This window comes from Penicillium hordei, assembly GCF_028827395.1.
Source record: "Penicillium hordei strain IBT 12815 chromosome Unknown utg000004l_segment0_segment0, whole genome shotgun sequence".
NCBI lineage: Eukaryota > Fungi > Ascomycota > Eurotiomycetes > Eurotiales > Aspergillaceae > Penicillium > Penicillium hordei.
In genome coordinates this window covers 636,744-653,840 of record NW_026623145.1, presented here as the reverse complement: position 1 = coordinate 653,840, position 17,097 = coordinate 636,744, and the positions used below count along the sequence as shown (strand labels likewise).

The 17,097-nt window shown below is 46.4% G+C and overlaps 5 protein-coding genes across 5 annotated transcripts; 3 read left to right on the top strand and 2 right to left on the bottom strand.

Annotated features, from left to right (window-relative positions):
• Positions 1–860: 860 nt before the first annotated feature.
• Positions 861–1,155, top strand: N7537_007519 (uncharacterized protein; the record flags this gene model as incomplete). Its single annotated transcript, XM_056898574.1, has 2 exons — positions 861–978; positions 1,064–1,155. The coding sequence occupies 2 exons, from the start codon at positions 861–863 to the stop codon at positions 1,153–1,155; spliced, it is 210 nt and encodes a 69-aa protein (XP_056750650.1).
• Positions 1,156–3,584: 2,429 nt separating this feature from the next.
• On the bottom strand, positions 3,585–3,860 carry N7537_007518 (uncharacterized protein; the record flags this gene model as incomplete). Its single annotated transcript, XM_056898573.1, has 1 exon — positions 3,585–3,860. The coding sequence occupies one exon, from the start codon at positions 3,858–3,860 to the stop codon at positions 3,585–3,587; it is 276 nt and encodes a 91-aa protein (XP_056750649.1).
• Positions 3,861–4,245: 385 nt separating this feature from the next.
• N7537_007517 (NupC/NupG family nucleoside CNT transporter) lies at positions 4,246–6,265 on the top strand (the record flags this gene model as incomplete). The annotated part of the gene is made up of 3 exons (XM_056898572.1): positions 4,246–4,574; positions 4,667–5,933; positions 5,981–6,265. 3 exons carry the CDS (start codon positions 4,246–4,248, stop codon positions 6,263–6,265), a joined length of 1,881 nt encoding a protein of 626 aa, XP_056750648.1.
• A 1,306-nt stretch (positions 6,266–7,571) lies between these two features.
• N7537_007516 (uncharacterized protein) lies at positions 7,572–11,300 on the top strand (the record flags this gene model as incomplete). Its single annotated transcript, XM_056898571.1, has 5 exons — positions 7,572–8,429; positions 8,498–8,928; positions 8,982–9,127; positions 9,186–10,608; positions 10,667–11,300. 5 exons carry the CDS (start codon positions 7,572–7,574, stop codon positions 11,298–11,300), a joined length of 3,492 nt encoding a protein of 1,163 aa, XP_056750647.1.
• Positions 11,301–14,473: 3,173 nt separating this feature from the next.
• Positions 14,474–16,489, bottom strand: N7537_007515 (Major facilitator superfamily domain general substrate transporter; the record flags this gene model as incomplete). The annotated part of the gene is made up of 7 exons (XM_056898570.1): positions 14,474–14,863; positions 14,919–15,079; positions 15,135–15,641; positions 15,704–15,775; positions 15,829–15,968; positions 16,152–16,228; positions 16,283–16,489. The coding sequence occupies 7 exons, from the start codon at positions 16,487–16,489 to the stop codon at positions 14,474–14,476; spliced, it is 1,554 nt and encodes a 517-aa protein (XP_056750646.1).
• Between the last annotated feature and the right edge of the window lie 608 nt (positions 16,490–17,097).

Here is a 17,097-nt window from a genome sequence, read left to right as displayed (position 1 = left end):
AGAGGACTGAATGTGGGAAAGAGAACTTGTCCAGAGGGACATTAGCCCTGGGAACGGAGAGGAATGATAGGAGTTTTTTATTGCTCATGTATTGATGACTGGTCTGTATGGCTGTCCCTAAATGGGATGACTCTGTAAGATATTTTTGAAGTCTAATAGAGCGACATCAGAGACAATAGCTGGTGGGTGGCCTAGCGAGCGAATATTCTTACCACTGTTTTGTTAAGAACTGTTTAAAATTTATGTAACCATTCCATATTGGGAATACGAGGACGTGGAGATTTCAACCCCACAAAAGAACATGCACAGGAATTGGCGTTGCAAGGAAATAAGACACTAGGTATCGGTATAGACTTCAAGAAGTTGAAGAGGAAAGCAAGGGTTACTAAACTCTTCTATAGATTGAATGGTCACCCATACGCTTGCTAAGGAAGCCTAGACCTATCTTTCAACAACCTGAGAGGTCACAAAAATATCAAATTCTGAATTGATGCTCCGCTAGAAGCCGATGTTTTCTACTGAGCAATATGCTTAGCTGGGTTGTATTGGCTTTCGAACCAATCGAACGAAGCTGCGCAAGGTGAAGGATTCCAGTGACTTGGTGCCATTGGTGGCCCGCAATGGACGGAAGGACAGAGATGGGGGCCATAAGCTTGGCGTAAGATCAGATAACTTGAACAAACCCATTGAGACAATAGAGTGAGCCGACCTCGGATGTATCCATGACCCGCTGCTTGGGGGCCAAAAAGTTATCAGATCAAAAGATATAAATAGAGGCTTGTTTCCTCGAAGAATATCTTGATTATTATCTCTCCCTCTTCTACCTCTTTGAAACATTGAAAACCGAAAGTAAAATTATCATGAAGTTCTTCAACGTTGTCGTTGTTGCTGCTCTTGCTGCTTTCGCCAATGCTGCTGCTGTGCCTAACGCAGAAGCTGCTTTGGACACCAACCCACTTGAAAAGCGCTGCAAAGGAAGTATGTTTCTTTTATGATTATTATATCTCTGCTAGACCTCTTCAGATTGTTAGAAATATAAGGCTAACTCTGTATGTGATACTAGCTCGCAGCCCCTGCTATGTCGCTAGCGAATGCTGTAACGGCGTGTGTGTCAGTGGTAGCACTGTCAACAAGTTCACCAAGTACTGCAACTAAGAGCATTTGTCTGTTTAATAATGGTATGCTCTAGAGTGACTACCCAATAATATATAATGGTACTGACCGCAAACTGCCATCTATAGGTTGCCTTGAGAGTTGGATGATATGATAATTTACAATGTAGGGGACTCCAAGAAAGCGCAAGATAGAAAATATTCACCATTCAAACAAATCAAGATGTCCAGAGCCCCCATGAATCAAACGTGCACTTAATCAGACGCCTCGAAAGTAGCCATCTAATCCAACTTGGTAGGTCTGTTTGTTCACCTACTTCAGATATTCTTAGGACTTCCAGACTTGCTTTCTCCTCGGTCTTCTTCCTTCAAACATCTAGACAGGGGCTGCTCTGTCCTGATCTGCCTTTCTGGTACATTTCTCTAGATTTTGAGCCTGTTGCTCACAGTGCGCTTCTTTTAACGAACGCATACTGTCTTCAAAGCTTGTGCTGCGGTTAAGCGTCACGTCACGCCGTGATATCCTCAATCCCTGGGGCCGTCACCCCACCAGTCACGCCTATTGGTGTGCATGCGCTGACGACTTGGGCGGCTACCAAAGTTTTCACGCTTCTAGCACGTCTCTTCGTACTCAACTATGCCCGCCCCAGTTGCAACCATGTCGACAATTTCCGAAGAAGACTCAATTTTTGACTTCGAAGTCAGCGGGAATGAGATAGACATGGATAAAGCGGTTCGCAAGCTGAAGGGCACATCCAACAGGAGGAAATGGTATGCGCGAATGTTCATGATTTTGGGCTTCAACAGTCATTTATATTTTCAGTTAATTAGGGATGAGATTAAGATGCCGCCCGCCCCCTTTTATAAGAATCCGTCTCACAGAAGGGCTAGACCCCTACTTGTCAAAAAAGCCGAGGGAGACAAAAGAGAAGGAAACCCTCATTACAGGAGCCGCCATCGAAGCTCGTTCGATCCAAATCGTCGCTTCCAATTTAGGGCCGCGAAAGCACCACGCAGGTTGCGAAGAGAAATAGGAAAGGGCCAATAACCAGGCTTTCCTACAATTTGTGTCTACCCTCGGGCCTAAGGCTTTCTCGGTGGTTCATCATATTACCAATATTCGCGTTACCTATTTTGGACCGAAAGACGCATACTGGAATCCATCGCACATTGCTACATACCACCGGGTTAAGAAATTTGTCAACCTCCGTTATAAAAGGGAAGATTCTCACATCTTTGTGATGCGTTTCAAGAAGGCTCTCGGGGATTACACTGTTTTTGTTGGCAACATGACACCCATGCAAGAATTATACCACTTTAAGAGGGCACTCCTTGAAAGGACGGTGTTGTTTCGGCCTTTGTCTTGAATCGAGAAGCAATACTCCTTCCAACACTCCAGTCTTACCTTTTTGGGGTTTTACACAGGGATAACCTCGTCGGTGTAGATAGAGAAAGACAAAGTATACGAAAATCAATTGGCGAATGCATTCTGCATGCTTTTTTTTTTTTAAGTGGTGGGAGCGTATTTGCAACTGTAAGTCTGTCAAAGCTCGACCTGTATAGACGATGCTTTTTACCTAGATGCCCAAGTACCAAAATGAACATAGCAGTCACAAATGGGTCGCTTCTAGACTTGTCCGCTGTGATCATGCTCATTTATTCCGTGTAGGCATTGTCAGCGGGTCTTTGATTTTTAGGTGACTGGCTAGATTTAGGTTGTTCGGCCACTGATCACTGGTCAGTGTCAGTTTCTGACAAACCTTAAAGCCTAAAGAGCATCCAATGTTGTGGTACCTGGGGCTCAACGGCGGGGGTTTAGAGCAGGTGGCTTAGATAGCTCTCCAGAAATATTCCTAGTCTTCTCGTTGCATGTATGTGGGTTGTCTGAGGATAGAGTTATCTATGCCGGCAGCAGACCACCCGTGGATTTGCCAAACTCATTCCATGGTTGGCATCCTACCTTAGCTCTGTGGGTCTGGGCTAACTGTGCGATTACGTAACTATCTGCATGCCTCCATGGATCCACGGCCCGTCAATCTCGGAGGGCTTCCGAGGTCACGAGTGACCAGATAACAATCAAAGAATGGCCTCATAAATCAATCCCTCGAAGGTCATTGAATGTATTCTAGATGACAAGTTTTTCCATCGCCAAGAAATGCCAAGGTGTGTCTCCTGAAGCGCCTATCTTTCGCAAATGGAAGATTATTTCTGAGGACCACACGTGTGTCTCTCGGACCTGTACTGCTTATCGAACTTTTTCGCACCCGTCTCCATTTCTTTTTTAGCGCTAAACCAAAACTTATGAGGCAAATTCAGACATCGGTGGGACTCGAGAACAACCCACAATGCAGATCACACACATTGTGTAGTACATTTTACATGGTACTACTCCGTATGTCTTTTCACATTCCTCCTCCAATCCCTTGCTTAAGCGCTCGGGTATCACGGTCCCCTGAAGAAACTGGGGAAATCTCAAGTATCCCTAGTGAGCTGGGCGGAAAGACCTCGGGCAATTAAGCACACGACCCATATTGCTCCACAACTACCCGGTGCGGAGAGACTTTCGACTTGAGAGTAGTTAGCCTGAACCACACCACCAATCAGTGGAGACGGCAGGGGTTGGTGTGGCAAGATAATGTTACCCTGTCTTATCAGCTTTGCCGTCAATGTGGTTACATGTGGCTTTAGCTGGCTCTCGGCGAGACGGCGTCTCCGCTGTACACCGTCGGTCAATCCGTTCATTGGCATTCTTGTAGCCAAATAGGATGAGAAAGGAAGAAGGTCCGATGGTTAGTGCCCTGTGCCAATCCCTGGGCGTTCTTTATCTCTGATCCCCCAGAAAATATAATATGCAATAAATTAATTTTTTTTAAGAAAAACACCACCAAATTCGAGGCAAAAAAAAAAAAGGGAAAAAAAGAAAATCCCAACAGGAGATTCCGAATTAATCCTGCCCAGGCGTGTCCGCGTTTATTATAAAGGTCCAAGTTTCCTCGCCGAAACAAATCCCGGGCAGTCTGAATTTGTCTGGTTTTGGTATATTTTGGGTTTCACTCTTAATTGTAAATTTTGTCACGGGCGCCTGTACCTTTCGTACCTTCTTGCCGTTCAAGTCTGTGACGGTGAAATCGTGATGGATAAAACCCAGGAAGCCGATCCTGCGGGATCGCAGGTTGTGCACCATGTAGATCCTGTGCTGGAGCCAGAGAACCAGCACCACCATGCTCATCAACACCATACTGCTTTCGCCGAAGAGGGACGTCAGGATGAAGTGGTATATTCTAAGGATGCAGAATTTGAGAAAGGCATCGTGCCTGAACAAACACCTCTGGACCACGGCAGCAAGAACTCCAACGACGAGGAAGCCGGCGAGAATTTCCCAGCCAAGCGCACCTGGTATCGCCGCGTGGGAAAACAATGGAGACATATGGCCCATGCTGTGGTCTGGCTTCTGTTTACCGGGTAAGTGAACTATGAACTACTTTGATTTTACTGCAATTACAGTGGTGCTGTATGCCCTGGACTCAACTCGAGGCTTATACACACTTCTCTAGCTGGTGGATTGCCGGCCTGATACTACATCGACATGATATAGGATGGCTCATCCCATTCCTGCTCTATCTTGCCATCACGCTACGAATCATCTTCTTCTACGTTCCCATTAGTATCATATCCAAGCCCATGCACTGGGTCTGGGACCATACCGCACTACCTTTCGTGCGCATGATTCCCGAAAAGCTGAGAACACCCAGTGCTGCCGCGCTATGCATTGGTGTGATTATTATTGGCTCGTTCGTGTCCGAAGAATCAAAGGGTAACACCCGTGCCAACCGTGCAGTCAGTCTGTTTGGGATGGTTGTCTTCATCTTCGGGCTATGGCTCACATCTCGAAATCGCAAGAAGATCGTCTGGCATACTGTCATTGTCGGCATGCTGGCTCAATTCATTATTGCTCTGTTCGTGCTCCGCACTACTGCGGGATACGACATCTTCAACTTCATCTCTGGCCTTGCCACCGATCTGCTTGGTTTTGCCGCCGACGGAGTCATCTTCTTGACCAGCGAGGACTTCTACAAATTTAACAACGGCTTTGCACCAGCGTCGTTCTTCATCGTCAGCGTTATCTCCGCCATCATCTTCTTCGTCGCCTTCGTCCAGCTCTTGTACTACTACAATATCCTACAGTGGTTCATCGGCAAGTTCGCCGTCTTCTTCTTCTGGAGCATGCGCGTTTCCGGTGCCGAAGCCGTTGTCGCTGCCGCATCCCCCTTCATCGGCCAGGGTGAATCAGCCATGCTGATCCGTCCCTTCATCGCCCACCTTACCATGGCCGAGCTGCACCAAGTCATGTGCTCCGGCTTCGCTACCATCGCCGGAAGTGTCCTGATCGCCTATATCAGTATCGGTGTTAACCCACAGGCAATGGTCAGCGCCTGTGTGATGAGTATTCCCGCTTCCCTAGCAGTCTCGAAGTTACGTTGGCCCGAAGAGGAAGAAACCCTCACTGCAGGCCGTGTCGTCGTCCCCGATGATGATGAACACCGCTCCGCTAATGCCCTGCACGCATTCACCAGCGGTACCTGGCTCGGTCTGAAGATTGCTGCCATGATTGCATCAACCCTCCTTTGTATCATCGCTCTCATCGGTCTAGTCAACGGCCTACTCACCTGGTGGGGCCGATACTTGAACATCAACGACCCCCCACTGACCCTCGAGCTGATCGTCGGATACATCTGCTACCCCATTGCCTTCCTGCTCGGTGTCTCCCGTGACGGTGATCTGCTCAAGGTTGGCAAGCTGATTGGTACCAAACTTGTTACCGTAAGTTCCCTATCTGCATAATAATTTTCCCTTCTAACCAGCCATAGAACGAATTTGTCGCCTATGATGCCCTCCAACACAACGCCGAGTACAAGGATCTCTCCGATCGCTCTCGCCTCATCGTTACATACGCGCTCTGTGGATTCGCTAATATTGGATCCCTCGGTAACCAAATCGGTGTCCTTTCGCAGATCGCGCCTGGTCGGTCCAATGATGTCTCGCGTGTTGCATTTAGTGCTATGGTGACTGGAGCCATCAGTACTTTCACAAGTGCGACGATTGCCGGCTTGTTGATTACCAATGAGAAGCAGTACTTCGGTACCTCCTCTTAGGCACTACTTGAATCTTAATATGAACGGCGGTTGTTTGATCTCACAAGGTTATTTGGGTATTTATTTATGGAGTTATCCCAACTTGATAGTGTCGACTTTAAAATTGTCGGCAGAATCAATTCTAATTATTTATTTTGGTTTCTTCACTTCTACGAAGGAAGTACTGGGGCATAATGCTTTGATTGGCATTCTCCCATGCCACATCCCTGAAAATACTACAATACTAGTAATTTTTTAAATGTCCAATTTTATTGGTGGTTCGTGACGCTGATGGCCTTTGCCGTTTTGGGAAGGCGACCCAGCACCTGCGTCCATGAACTAGACCCCAGAACCCCATGACGTAATTGACCCATATCCTCCTCGTTTCCCATTTCTTTTGCTTGGGAGAGCACCAACTGCATGATTGCTCTCCCCTGGGCCGATAACAATGTAAAGTTATGGGGCTTCCAGAGCTTGAAAGCTAATTGGGGCTCTGGATCGAGGCGCAGCCCAAGTTATTTGCCACCCATAAACATGGCCAGCCCAAACCCGGTCACCCTTAGAATGGCATCATGAAAGCAGCTTCTCAAGTCCCCTTGTAGATAGGACCTGACATACAGAGTCCTAGCGCCTCCATTTAGCTATATTCAGAGAGAAAAGTACAAGAAATCTGCACCAAGCCCCCCAAGAGCGGCAGTGTGCCTGTATAGAAGCCCACCTCACCTTTGCTTGTCATGAGCTCGCCTTAGTTTTCCTAGCTCTTGGCGTACGTAGTAAAACACAGTGCTGCTCATTGAGATGTGCTACTTCCACCAATCTGGCATTGGGAAGGTAATTAATTCATCCTGAACAGAGTTCTTGCATTCTTTGAGTTCAGCATTATATTCAAGATTTTGGAACCGCAAGTCCAATACTTCTTGGCATCCTTGCTGGCCTGCGAGCCCTTGTGCAGTTGCCCATGGATGACGGCTTCCCACTACTCAAAAGCTTTCTGGACGCCACTACACAGCCTCCTTTTGGGGAAGCATAATTAGCCAATATCCAGGCATCTGAAACGGTACCCTCTCACCAGAGATGAATTATTTCCAATGACCAATTTACTAGCGGAAGAAGTGCCGTGTGAAACGCTCTTATGGCTTCTTCTTCTCGCATGGATTCGGACCCGCACCTTTCAACCCCGGTCCCCTTGCTGGTGACAAACTCCTTTGATGAAGAGATTACCAGGCCCCAGCGTGCATCTGGAGACAGTTGTCTAGTAAAATCTCCCTCCCAGCGGTTGTCCCTATCGGTTCCATCCGCCGAAATGTCTTCGACACATCCAAGACCAATGAATAGTAGCCATTGCCCGTGTTCTTCCCACGCACCAGATAATGCAAGGAACAGCTCGGATGCAGCATTACCGATAGTCTCTCATGCTTTACATCGGCCTTCGCAGTCGATTGATAACAATGCGTTGCGTCCGAGCTCGCAATCGATCGCATCTACTGAGGCCACGGTAGTCCGCTCCAAGACCCTGTCGGATATGTATTCGGATTACACCGTCAAATTTGATTATGACCACGTGTCGCTTTCAGAAGCACTAGCACCGAATCCTAGCGATGAGGCCGATTTCCATGTTGACGAAAATCGGTTCGCCTTCTCACCTGGACAGCTGAACAAAATGCAAAATCCCAAGTCCCTCGCAGCGTTCTTTGTCCTCGGTGGCTTGCAGGGGTTGGAAAAGGGTCTGCGAACGGACCTTAATGCAGGTCTATCTGTCGACGAGGGCCGACTGGATGGCTTTGTAGATCTTCAGCAGGTCACGCCACACCTGTACGACAAGTCACCCTATATCGCTAAATCGCAACTGGAAGCCAATCCGGCTCCAGCAGTAGCTGTAACAACCAACGATCGTTCGAAATTTGAGGACCGCATCCGCACCTTTTCTGAGAACAAGATACCGGCCCGAAGGTCAGCTGGGTTCTTGAAGCTGTTTTGGGTCGCCTACAACGATAAGATCATTATTTTGTTGACCATTGCCGCTATTATTTCATTGTCTTTAGGGATATATGAAACGGTAGATGGCGGCACAGGCGTGGAGTGGGTGGAAGGGGTGGCTATCTGCGTGGCGATTCTGATTGTCACCGTCGTCACCGCTGCCAATGACTGGCAAAAGGAGAAGCAGTTTGCCAAACTCAACAAGCGAGTACGTGTTGTTTGATTCACAATTCGATTTATCTCTAAATTGTACTATATACCTAACCTTTCTATAAGAACGATAACCGCGACGTTAAAGCCATTCGCTCAGGCAAGTCGACAATGATATCTGTTCACAATATCATGGTGGGCGACGTGCTCCACATAGAGCCCGGTGACTCTATTCCCGCTGACGGGATCTTGATCTCGGGTCATGGTGTGAAATGCGACGAATCATCGGTCACCGGCGAGTCTGATCACATAAAAAAGACGAATGGTCATGAAGTTTGGCAGCAGATTATTGAAGGCCGTACAAACAAGAAGCTTGACCCGTTTATAGTCTCCGGTAGTAAGGTCCTCGAAAGCGTTGGCACCTATCTCGTGACCAGTGTTGGACCGTTTTCCACATATGGTCGACTTATGCTGTCGCTGCAGACTTCTAACGATCCAACACCACTCCAGGTAAAATTGGGTCGTCTTGCAAATTGGATCGGGTATCTAGGATCAGCGTGAGTATTATAGTTCCTAGACATAAAACAGAGGTACTAAAAAAATACTATAGTGCAGCTATCATTCTCTTTCTTGTCTTGTTGTTCCAATTCATTGCCGATCTTCCGAATCATCCTGATCAGAGCTCTACTGTCAGGGGCCAGCACTTTGTGGATATCTTAATTGTGGCTGTGACTGTTATCGTTGTCGCTGTCCCTGGTAAGTAGTTAACGAACTTTAATACTTCTTTATTTCTAACATATTCTTCTTTTCCTAGAGGGCCTTCCTCTTGCAGTTACACTTGCTCTAGCATTCGCTACGACTCGTATGATCAAAGAGAATAACCTGGTTCGCGTTCTACGGGCCTGCGAAACAATGGGAAACGCCACGGTAATATGCTCGGACAAAACAGGGACGTTAACACAAAACAAAATGACAGCCGTCGCCGGCATGTGGGGCTCAAATTCAAGATTTGGTATACTACCAGACGGTGAAGCTACACCTAGGAATATCTCAGAGGTTTTCCAGCAAATTACGGCACCGGTGCGAGATCTTATTGTTAAGAGCGTTGCCTTGAACTCTACCGCCTTTGAAGAAAGGATGAGCAGCCAAAAAGAGTTCATTGGGAGTAAGACTGAAGTCGCAATGCTCCAGTTAGCCCATGATTATTTGGGTATGGATCTTACTCTAGAGCGTGCATCTGCCGAGACTGTCCAGCTTTTTCCATTCGACTCGGCGCGGAAATGCATGGGTATCGTTTACCGCCTCTCTAATACAGAATATCGGCTCCTTGTTAAGGGTGCTTCCGAGCTGATGATCGGTGCGTCTTCTACGCAGATTGCAGATATAGCTACTCCTGAGAAAGGGCTCCACACGGAAGTTCTCTCAGAGGACGACCGACGTCAAGTCCTTGAGACCATTGACCAATTCGCTAGGGGGTCTCTTCGAACGATTGGAATTGTATACAAGGACTATACCAGCTGGCCTCCGACAGGGGCTAGGAAGCTAGAAGATGATCCGTGTTCGGCTGATTTTGACGATGTCTTCCGGGACATGACCTGGGTCGGGGTCGTGGGCATTCAGGATCCCCTTCGGCCCGAGGTTCCTCCAGCGATTCGCAAATGTTATTCCGCAGGAGTCCAAGTCAAGATGGTGACTGGGGACAATCTTGCAACTGCTATCGCGATTGCGTCGTTATGTGGTATCAAGACTGAAGATGGGTTATGCATGGAAGGCCACGAATTTCGACGCTTATCGGTTGAGGAATTAGACCAGGTAATTCCCCGCCTGCAGGTTCTAGCACGGTCTTCGCCAGAAGACAAGCGTATTTTAGTAGAGCGGCTTAAGTATCTTGGCGAAATAGTCGCTGTAACGGGCGACGGCACAAATGACGGGCCGGCTTTACGAACCGCGGACGTTGGATTCTCTATGGGTATTGCCGGCACCGAGGTAGCTAAGGAGGCTAGCTCAATCATCCTTCTCGATGATAACTTCCGATCTATCGTTACGGCGATCGCCTGGGGACGGACGGTGAACGACGCCGTTGCAAAGTTCCTTCAGTTCCAAATCACGGTCAACATCACGGCCGTCATTCTGACATTTGTGTCATCCATTTATAGCGATTCGAATAATCCCGTGCTGAATGCCGTGCAGCTGCTCTGGGTGAACCTTATAATGGATACTTTTGCTGCACTAGCCCTGTGAATAGCAGCCCTTTCCTATGGCATGTATGTTATTTCGCTAACATATGGAACCCAGAGCTACCGACGGTCCAACACCTGAAATTCTGGATCGAAAACCCGTGCCTAAGAGTGCCTCACTCTTTACTATGAATATGTGGAAGATGATCCTCGGACAATCATTGTACAAACTCACCGTGATCTTTATGCTCTACTTCGCTGGGGACCAACTTTTGAACCCACAACTTGACAGCAACGACCTAGGACTTCGATCTAAACAGCTTTCCACAGTTATCTTCAACACATTTGTGTGGATGCAAGTTTTCAATGAGTTCAATTGCCGCCGCCTCGACAACAAATTCAATGTCTTCGAGGGCATGTTTCAGAATTACTGGTTCCTGGGTATCAATGCCGTCATTGTCGGTGGACAAATAATGATAGTATTCATTGGTGGTCAAGCATTTCGTGTGACCCGTCTCAATGGGGTTTTATGGGCTGTCTGCCTCATCTGTGCGGTGGGCTGTATGCCGTGGGCTATGATTCTACGCATGATCCCCGACCACCATTTTGCTATTGTTTTCAATTCTATGGTCGGCACTTTGTCTGTCATCTTCCGGCCGTTTGTCAAGGTTTTCCGGGCCATTAGTAGAGGTCTCAAAGCTTGCTTCCGACCTGTTACACGGTTTACCCTCCGAACTTTTGGTCAACGATGAGGAAAAGCTATGGCGGGTGGTGAAATTGTGACCGAATGTTCAAAAAACCATTATTACGTTAACGAGAGGCTATTTGAGTTTTATCTATCTATCATCAGACCATCTTAAGCTTGTATATAAGAAGGCAATAGGAAATGCAAATTCGGCTAACTCCTAAATAACCGTTTCGTTTTTTTCTAAGGCAATTTACCTACTATCTCAATTCGTTAGCGTCTCTATCTCCGTGGTTTTACAGTAGCGCTAGTCCCAAACCCGTAATATCGCGCTTACTAATGGAAAGAATAATAAATAACTATTATAGCAACGCGTGATGACTATGAAATAGGCATTAAAAGAGGCTTGACTTTGTTAAGGTGAAGGTAAGGAAATCCAGTCCTTTTACTTCTCCACGCTAAGTCTTCTATCTAGAAATAAGCGGATTTCCCTCTTAAAAGAGGGCTCGCAAACGTCCTTTTCAAGTTGGCGTAATTCTTAGGAGCAGCAACCCATGATCATATTGTCGTGATCGCCTACTTAGGGTTAAACACCCAAAACCGTCTATACAGTACATATGTAACTATACGTACCGGATTTTCCCTGGCGTGTGGGGCTTTCCTATTTGATCTGCCGCCGCTTTTATAAGGGTGCTCACTGATTACTCAGTGATGCTCAGTGTCCAATCAGTAAGCACCACTAATGCACTCAACCCACCGCATACTATACCCAGAAGGGATTAGCCCCCATAGGGTCGTCTATACTATGATAGTTAGTTCGTTGATAGCATTACTACTACCCTCACTTTTTAGAGCACTACATCTTATCAAGGAGATACGTCATAACGAAAGGGCGTAGGACGGAGTAGAGAACCCCATCCGTTTTATGATATTTGACAGAAAGATGGCGTACGAACAATGTATGGTACAGATTAGACCTCTGCATAGCCCATAAAGCCCATAGCCCAACCCAACCCAACCCACTAATGGGTTGGGCTTTAGGCCCACCCTTCGAGCCCATCGGCCAGCTATGGGCCCATCCACCGAGCCTATAGGGCCCTCATTATTAACCAAACAATACAAACATACGAATTTATCGCAGCTGTATAATTAATGCATTTTTTCCCTATTCTTTGGGGGTATTAAAATTACCTTGTAAGCCGTATATGAAGCTATATATAAATCACTTATAAATTAACTAATAGGACTGATTGATTTGATTTTATTTATAAGATATTAAGTAATAGATACTTGGAGGCCGAAAAATAAGAATCAAAAATTGATTTTTATAAAGCTTTACTTTTTTATAAGAGGTACTTATTTTTATTAGGGGTTTATATAGTAAGTAGAGGTACTGTAAGTATTACTACAATTGACCATAGAAAGTGGTATCAATCCTCTATAGATAATATATATCTCTTTATACTAATACTTAGTAATTCCTTCTAGGTACGAATTCATTATCAAATTAGATCTTTTTAGGGTTATTTTATATGAAATTTTGTATAAAACTCATTATAATGCTAAACTAGTATAAAATCCACTTAATTCCTACTTCTTACTATGATAATATAATAATACTAAAGATATAGGTTGGTACCTGCGTAAAATACAGTCATTAATCATCTACTTTATGTATGCTAAGACTGTATTTGTGCACAGAAATGGGCTTTTGATGGGTTTTGATGGGCCCCCATTAATGGGAAGTGGGTTGGGCCGGGGGTCTGGGCCTATTGATGGGCTATGTAGAGGTCTAGTGATGAGACTGGTGACTACAAAGCTACAACTTTTCCGACCACTTCTGAGGAGGTGGCTTGGAACGTGGCTGGGTTTTTGTTGGCATGGCGCATTGCAATGGCACCTGACGTTGGGGGCATCGAGTTTATGGCTGTCAGTGGATCATCAAGCTATATTTTGAAAAAGGGAGAGGAGACAAGTGTCACTTTGAGTTTTCTACGGGATCAGGTGGATATGATGGAAAAAGCTCACGTAGGCTAACTTATGCTCTGAAACACCTTTGACACTACGGCAAACGACCACATGTGCAGTCTTATGGTAGACTGGAGAAGGCGACGTAGGACTAGGAGACTAGGAGGATGGGACCTCAGTTTAAGTAAGACCATATGCCCCATCGCTTCAAATGTTCCTTCAACCTTAATGATCTGCTATGAGCGGGATGGAACATAAGATAAAGATGAAAATCTGATGGGTGCATTATGCCAGCCTGTTGGAACCCGGCGCAAAGCTAGGTCTAGGTATACTAGTATAGAAGACATCATAAGGAAGTACACATTGAATGTTTGCACTGCTCCGAGTCACTTCACTCAAGTGCTGTTCAGTGACCACCTCCTCAGCTTGAATCTTTTTTCCCCTCGACAAAGGAGGTCATATCATCGGCCTGCACCTTTATTTTACCATGATGAGAGAATCGCGGGTGAGTGCAGGCATGATACATATAATCATTATCAAAACAGGTGACTGATTGTGATATTCAGGCTGGTGAAGTGGGTAGGCTGGTGAAAGAAGCACTTGACATCAACTGACCAGATGCTATGCAGGAGGTCTAGGGGTTTTCAACATGGTGTAAACATGATTCTACCACTCGAGTATGAATGGTCTGCCTAGGTGTGGAATACGCTGTGGATTTATCTATCTTGAATGGTCTGTGAAAGAGTCTATTTTGTAGGATGTATTGAATAGCTTATTCTGGAATATATGGTTTCAACTTCGACATCTGGAGTTGTATTAGGTATGAGTTCAAGATATGTAGGCCTCGAAGATGTGAAAACAATGTAAATGGCGCAGTGGTAGACTATAGCTAGAAAGTTGCAAATTGCTGTTTGAAAACCCTGCGCATGTGTAAACTGAAATTGTACCCTATAAGCTGTAGATGTAGAGTCATGGGTTGAAATTCCCATTGGATCAAAAGGGGGGGGGGAAAAAGAAAAGAAAAAGATGCATATAAAACAATAACCTTGGAAGAAGGTCTAAAGACACCTAACTATTAGCAATAAGCAACTTGAACTTAAAGGATGCCTAAACGAGGATGCAATATTGTATTCATTATTTCGAATAGTCGTTAGCTGTCTGTTCAATCACATGGATCCAGTATGACATATAAATTTGTGCATATATATTTAGAGGAGAGAAATTCAATGATCTAGTGAACAATATAATCTGATCCAACGGGACGTCTGGAGCTCACGCCGACTCTGCTACTTTCTCCTCCGAATCCTCCTCCTTCTCCTTCACACTCCTCCATCCAACTCCCCATGCGAAGACAAACTGCGCACAAGATAGCGCGACATTCAAATAGAAAACTGAGTCTATACTCTTCGCGTACGCTACCAACACGCCCGGCAGGTTCTGTGCCGACACAACTTCGCGGAATCCGGTCGCGCCGGCAGCGATGACTGCTTCGGCATTCACAGAGGGGGCGTACTCAGGGATCTTCTTCTTAAGGGTCTGGGCGAATATAACTTCCCCCACAGCCAGGAAGATGGCCCCGCCAAAGGTCTGGGCACAGGTCATCATGGCCATGGCAGTGGAGACGTCATCACCTGTGACCGCGTTTTGGATGGCGATCATGGGCTATATAGGTATTAGTATATTGAAGAAGAAGGAGGACGAGGAACGCAAAACTCACTACTTGGGAGATGGCACCTCGACCGAATCCTACCAGCGATTCGTAGCCGGCCCAATTGGGCACCGAGGTAGTGGGTGACAGGGTAGAGAGCAGGCCATTTCCCACGGCATTTAGAATAGCTCCAAGAACTCCCCAAGGAAGATAGTAACCGAGCTTTGAGGCTATCAAACTGATTAGCGTTATCAAGGAAGACAAGGGAGAATGAAAGACACTCACTCAGCACCCCGGATACCACGGCCATGACCAACTGGCATAGAATGTTTGGCAACAAGTCGACACCGCTTACCAAGGCGGACTTGTCCCGGACAGACTGGAAGTAGATGGGCAGGTAGTATGAGAGAGTCATCGTAAACCCAAAGATCATCATCGATAGTAGACTGCTGGATAAGACAATCTTATCGCAGACTAAATGACCCGGAATCATTGCCTCGATGCCCATATGCCGTTCCCACAAAGCAAAGACCACGGAAGTCGCGACTGATCCACAGATCAGGCCAATGACTGTTGCACTGTCCCACGAGTACTCATTTCCACCATATTGTAGCGCCAGAAGAAGCATGATCGAGGCCGGCGCGAATAGCACAAACCCAATGAAGTCGAATTTCTGAAGGACCACTGAACGCAGGATTTCGCGGGCGGGTTGTTTTGGCTTTTGGTCTGGGACGCGTGTGAAGAGGAGCAGGACACCAACTAATGCCCCGACGGGGAGGTTCATATAGAAGCCTAAAACCGGGTCAACAGTGCCTTTTGACAGGATATTATCGTTATAGGCCGCGAAAACTTACACCATCGCCAAGTCGAGTAAGTCGTAAAAGCACCACCAACTAGTGGCCCTCCAACTAAGCCCAGTTGGCCAACTGCGAGAGATGTCAGCCCTATGGAAAAATCATTTTTTCGGCAAGCACATTACCCCCATGATGATCCCAATCATTGCCGGTCTCTTTTTGATCGGCACTGCACCGGCCAGGATATTCAACGCCCCGTTCATCATGCCCGATGATCCGATTCCTGCCACCGGGCGGCCGATGATGGGCATTTTGGAAGAGTTTGCTACCCCACAAACTAAGGAGCCCAGTTCGAATATACTGAAAAAAGAGAGGAATGTCCACTTCGATGAGAAGTAAGTGTAGAATTTCCCGGTTAGCGGCTGGAGAGCCGCACTAGAGAGTGAGTGATACTTGTTAGCCATTGCAATTTTGCATTTGTTTTAGATTGCATTGCGTTCCACCATACCTGGAGATTGTATACGCACTCCCGTACCATGCAACGTCACCGAGCGAGTCAAATTGAGTGGTGATTTTTGGAATGGCCTGTCTATGTCAGTCCAAAAGTTCATCTCTCCAGCATTTGAATTGTGGTCATACCGTCGAAACAATCGACATATCCAACAGCATCAAAAACACGACCAGCGTGATACCTGAAATCACCATCACCAGTGTGATTCCCTCCACCCATTCTGGCTCATACTCGTCGCTTTGATTGTCGCTTTGATTGGAGTTCTCTGCATTCGGATCATGGTCCCACGGGGTGGGGTCGGATTTCAGAAGACGTGGCTGGCTGTCTTCGCTCATGTTGGCGGCGTGATGGAGCTTGGATGGCCGTTTCCCCTCCTAATATTTGCTGAAATTCCGTTTTCAATTTTCAATTTGCATTGCATTGAACGCTGTAGACTGAAGAAGGTGGACTTTGAATTGATTAAGTATGGGAAGGGGAGCACGGCGTTGGTTGCTGCCATCCCCGAACGCCGCTCTTCCCGTTCCATCTCCGTTGGAACGTCGTGCCTCCCGTGCCAACTCGCCGGTTGGACAATGATATTTGATTTCATTTGATTCGGATTTGTAAGAGAAGTTGAAATCTCCAGTGGCTTTGTTTAAATTTGAAGCAAGATCCACCAAGGTAATTGCCCAGGTGGTGGACATTTCAGTTTTCCTGATATAATCTAATACTGAATTCTTAATCAAACGCGACCCGTAGAGAAGCCCGAGGAGATATTAAAAGAAATTGAAGTAGCGTGGATAGTATTTTTAGTATTTTGTCAACTGGTGGATATTCGCGTCTTCAAGTTGAATCCCTAGGCATGGATATCAACGAATTCCAAGATCGAGTCCCAAACTTTTGCACATAGACAGTTATGATTTGATATCCACTGGCATTAGAGCGGATCCATATCAGTAACGAC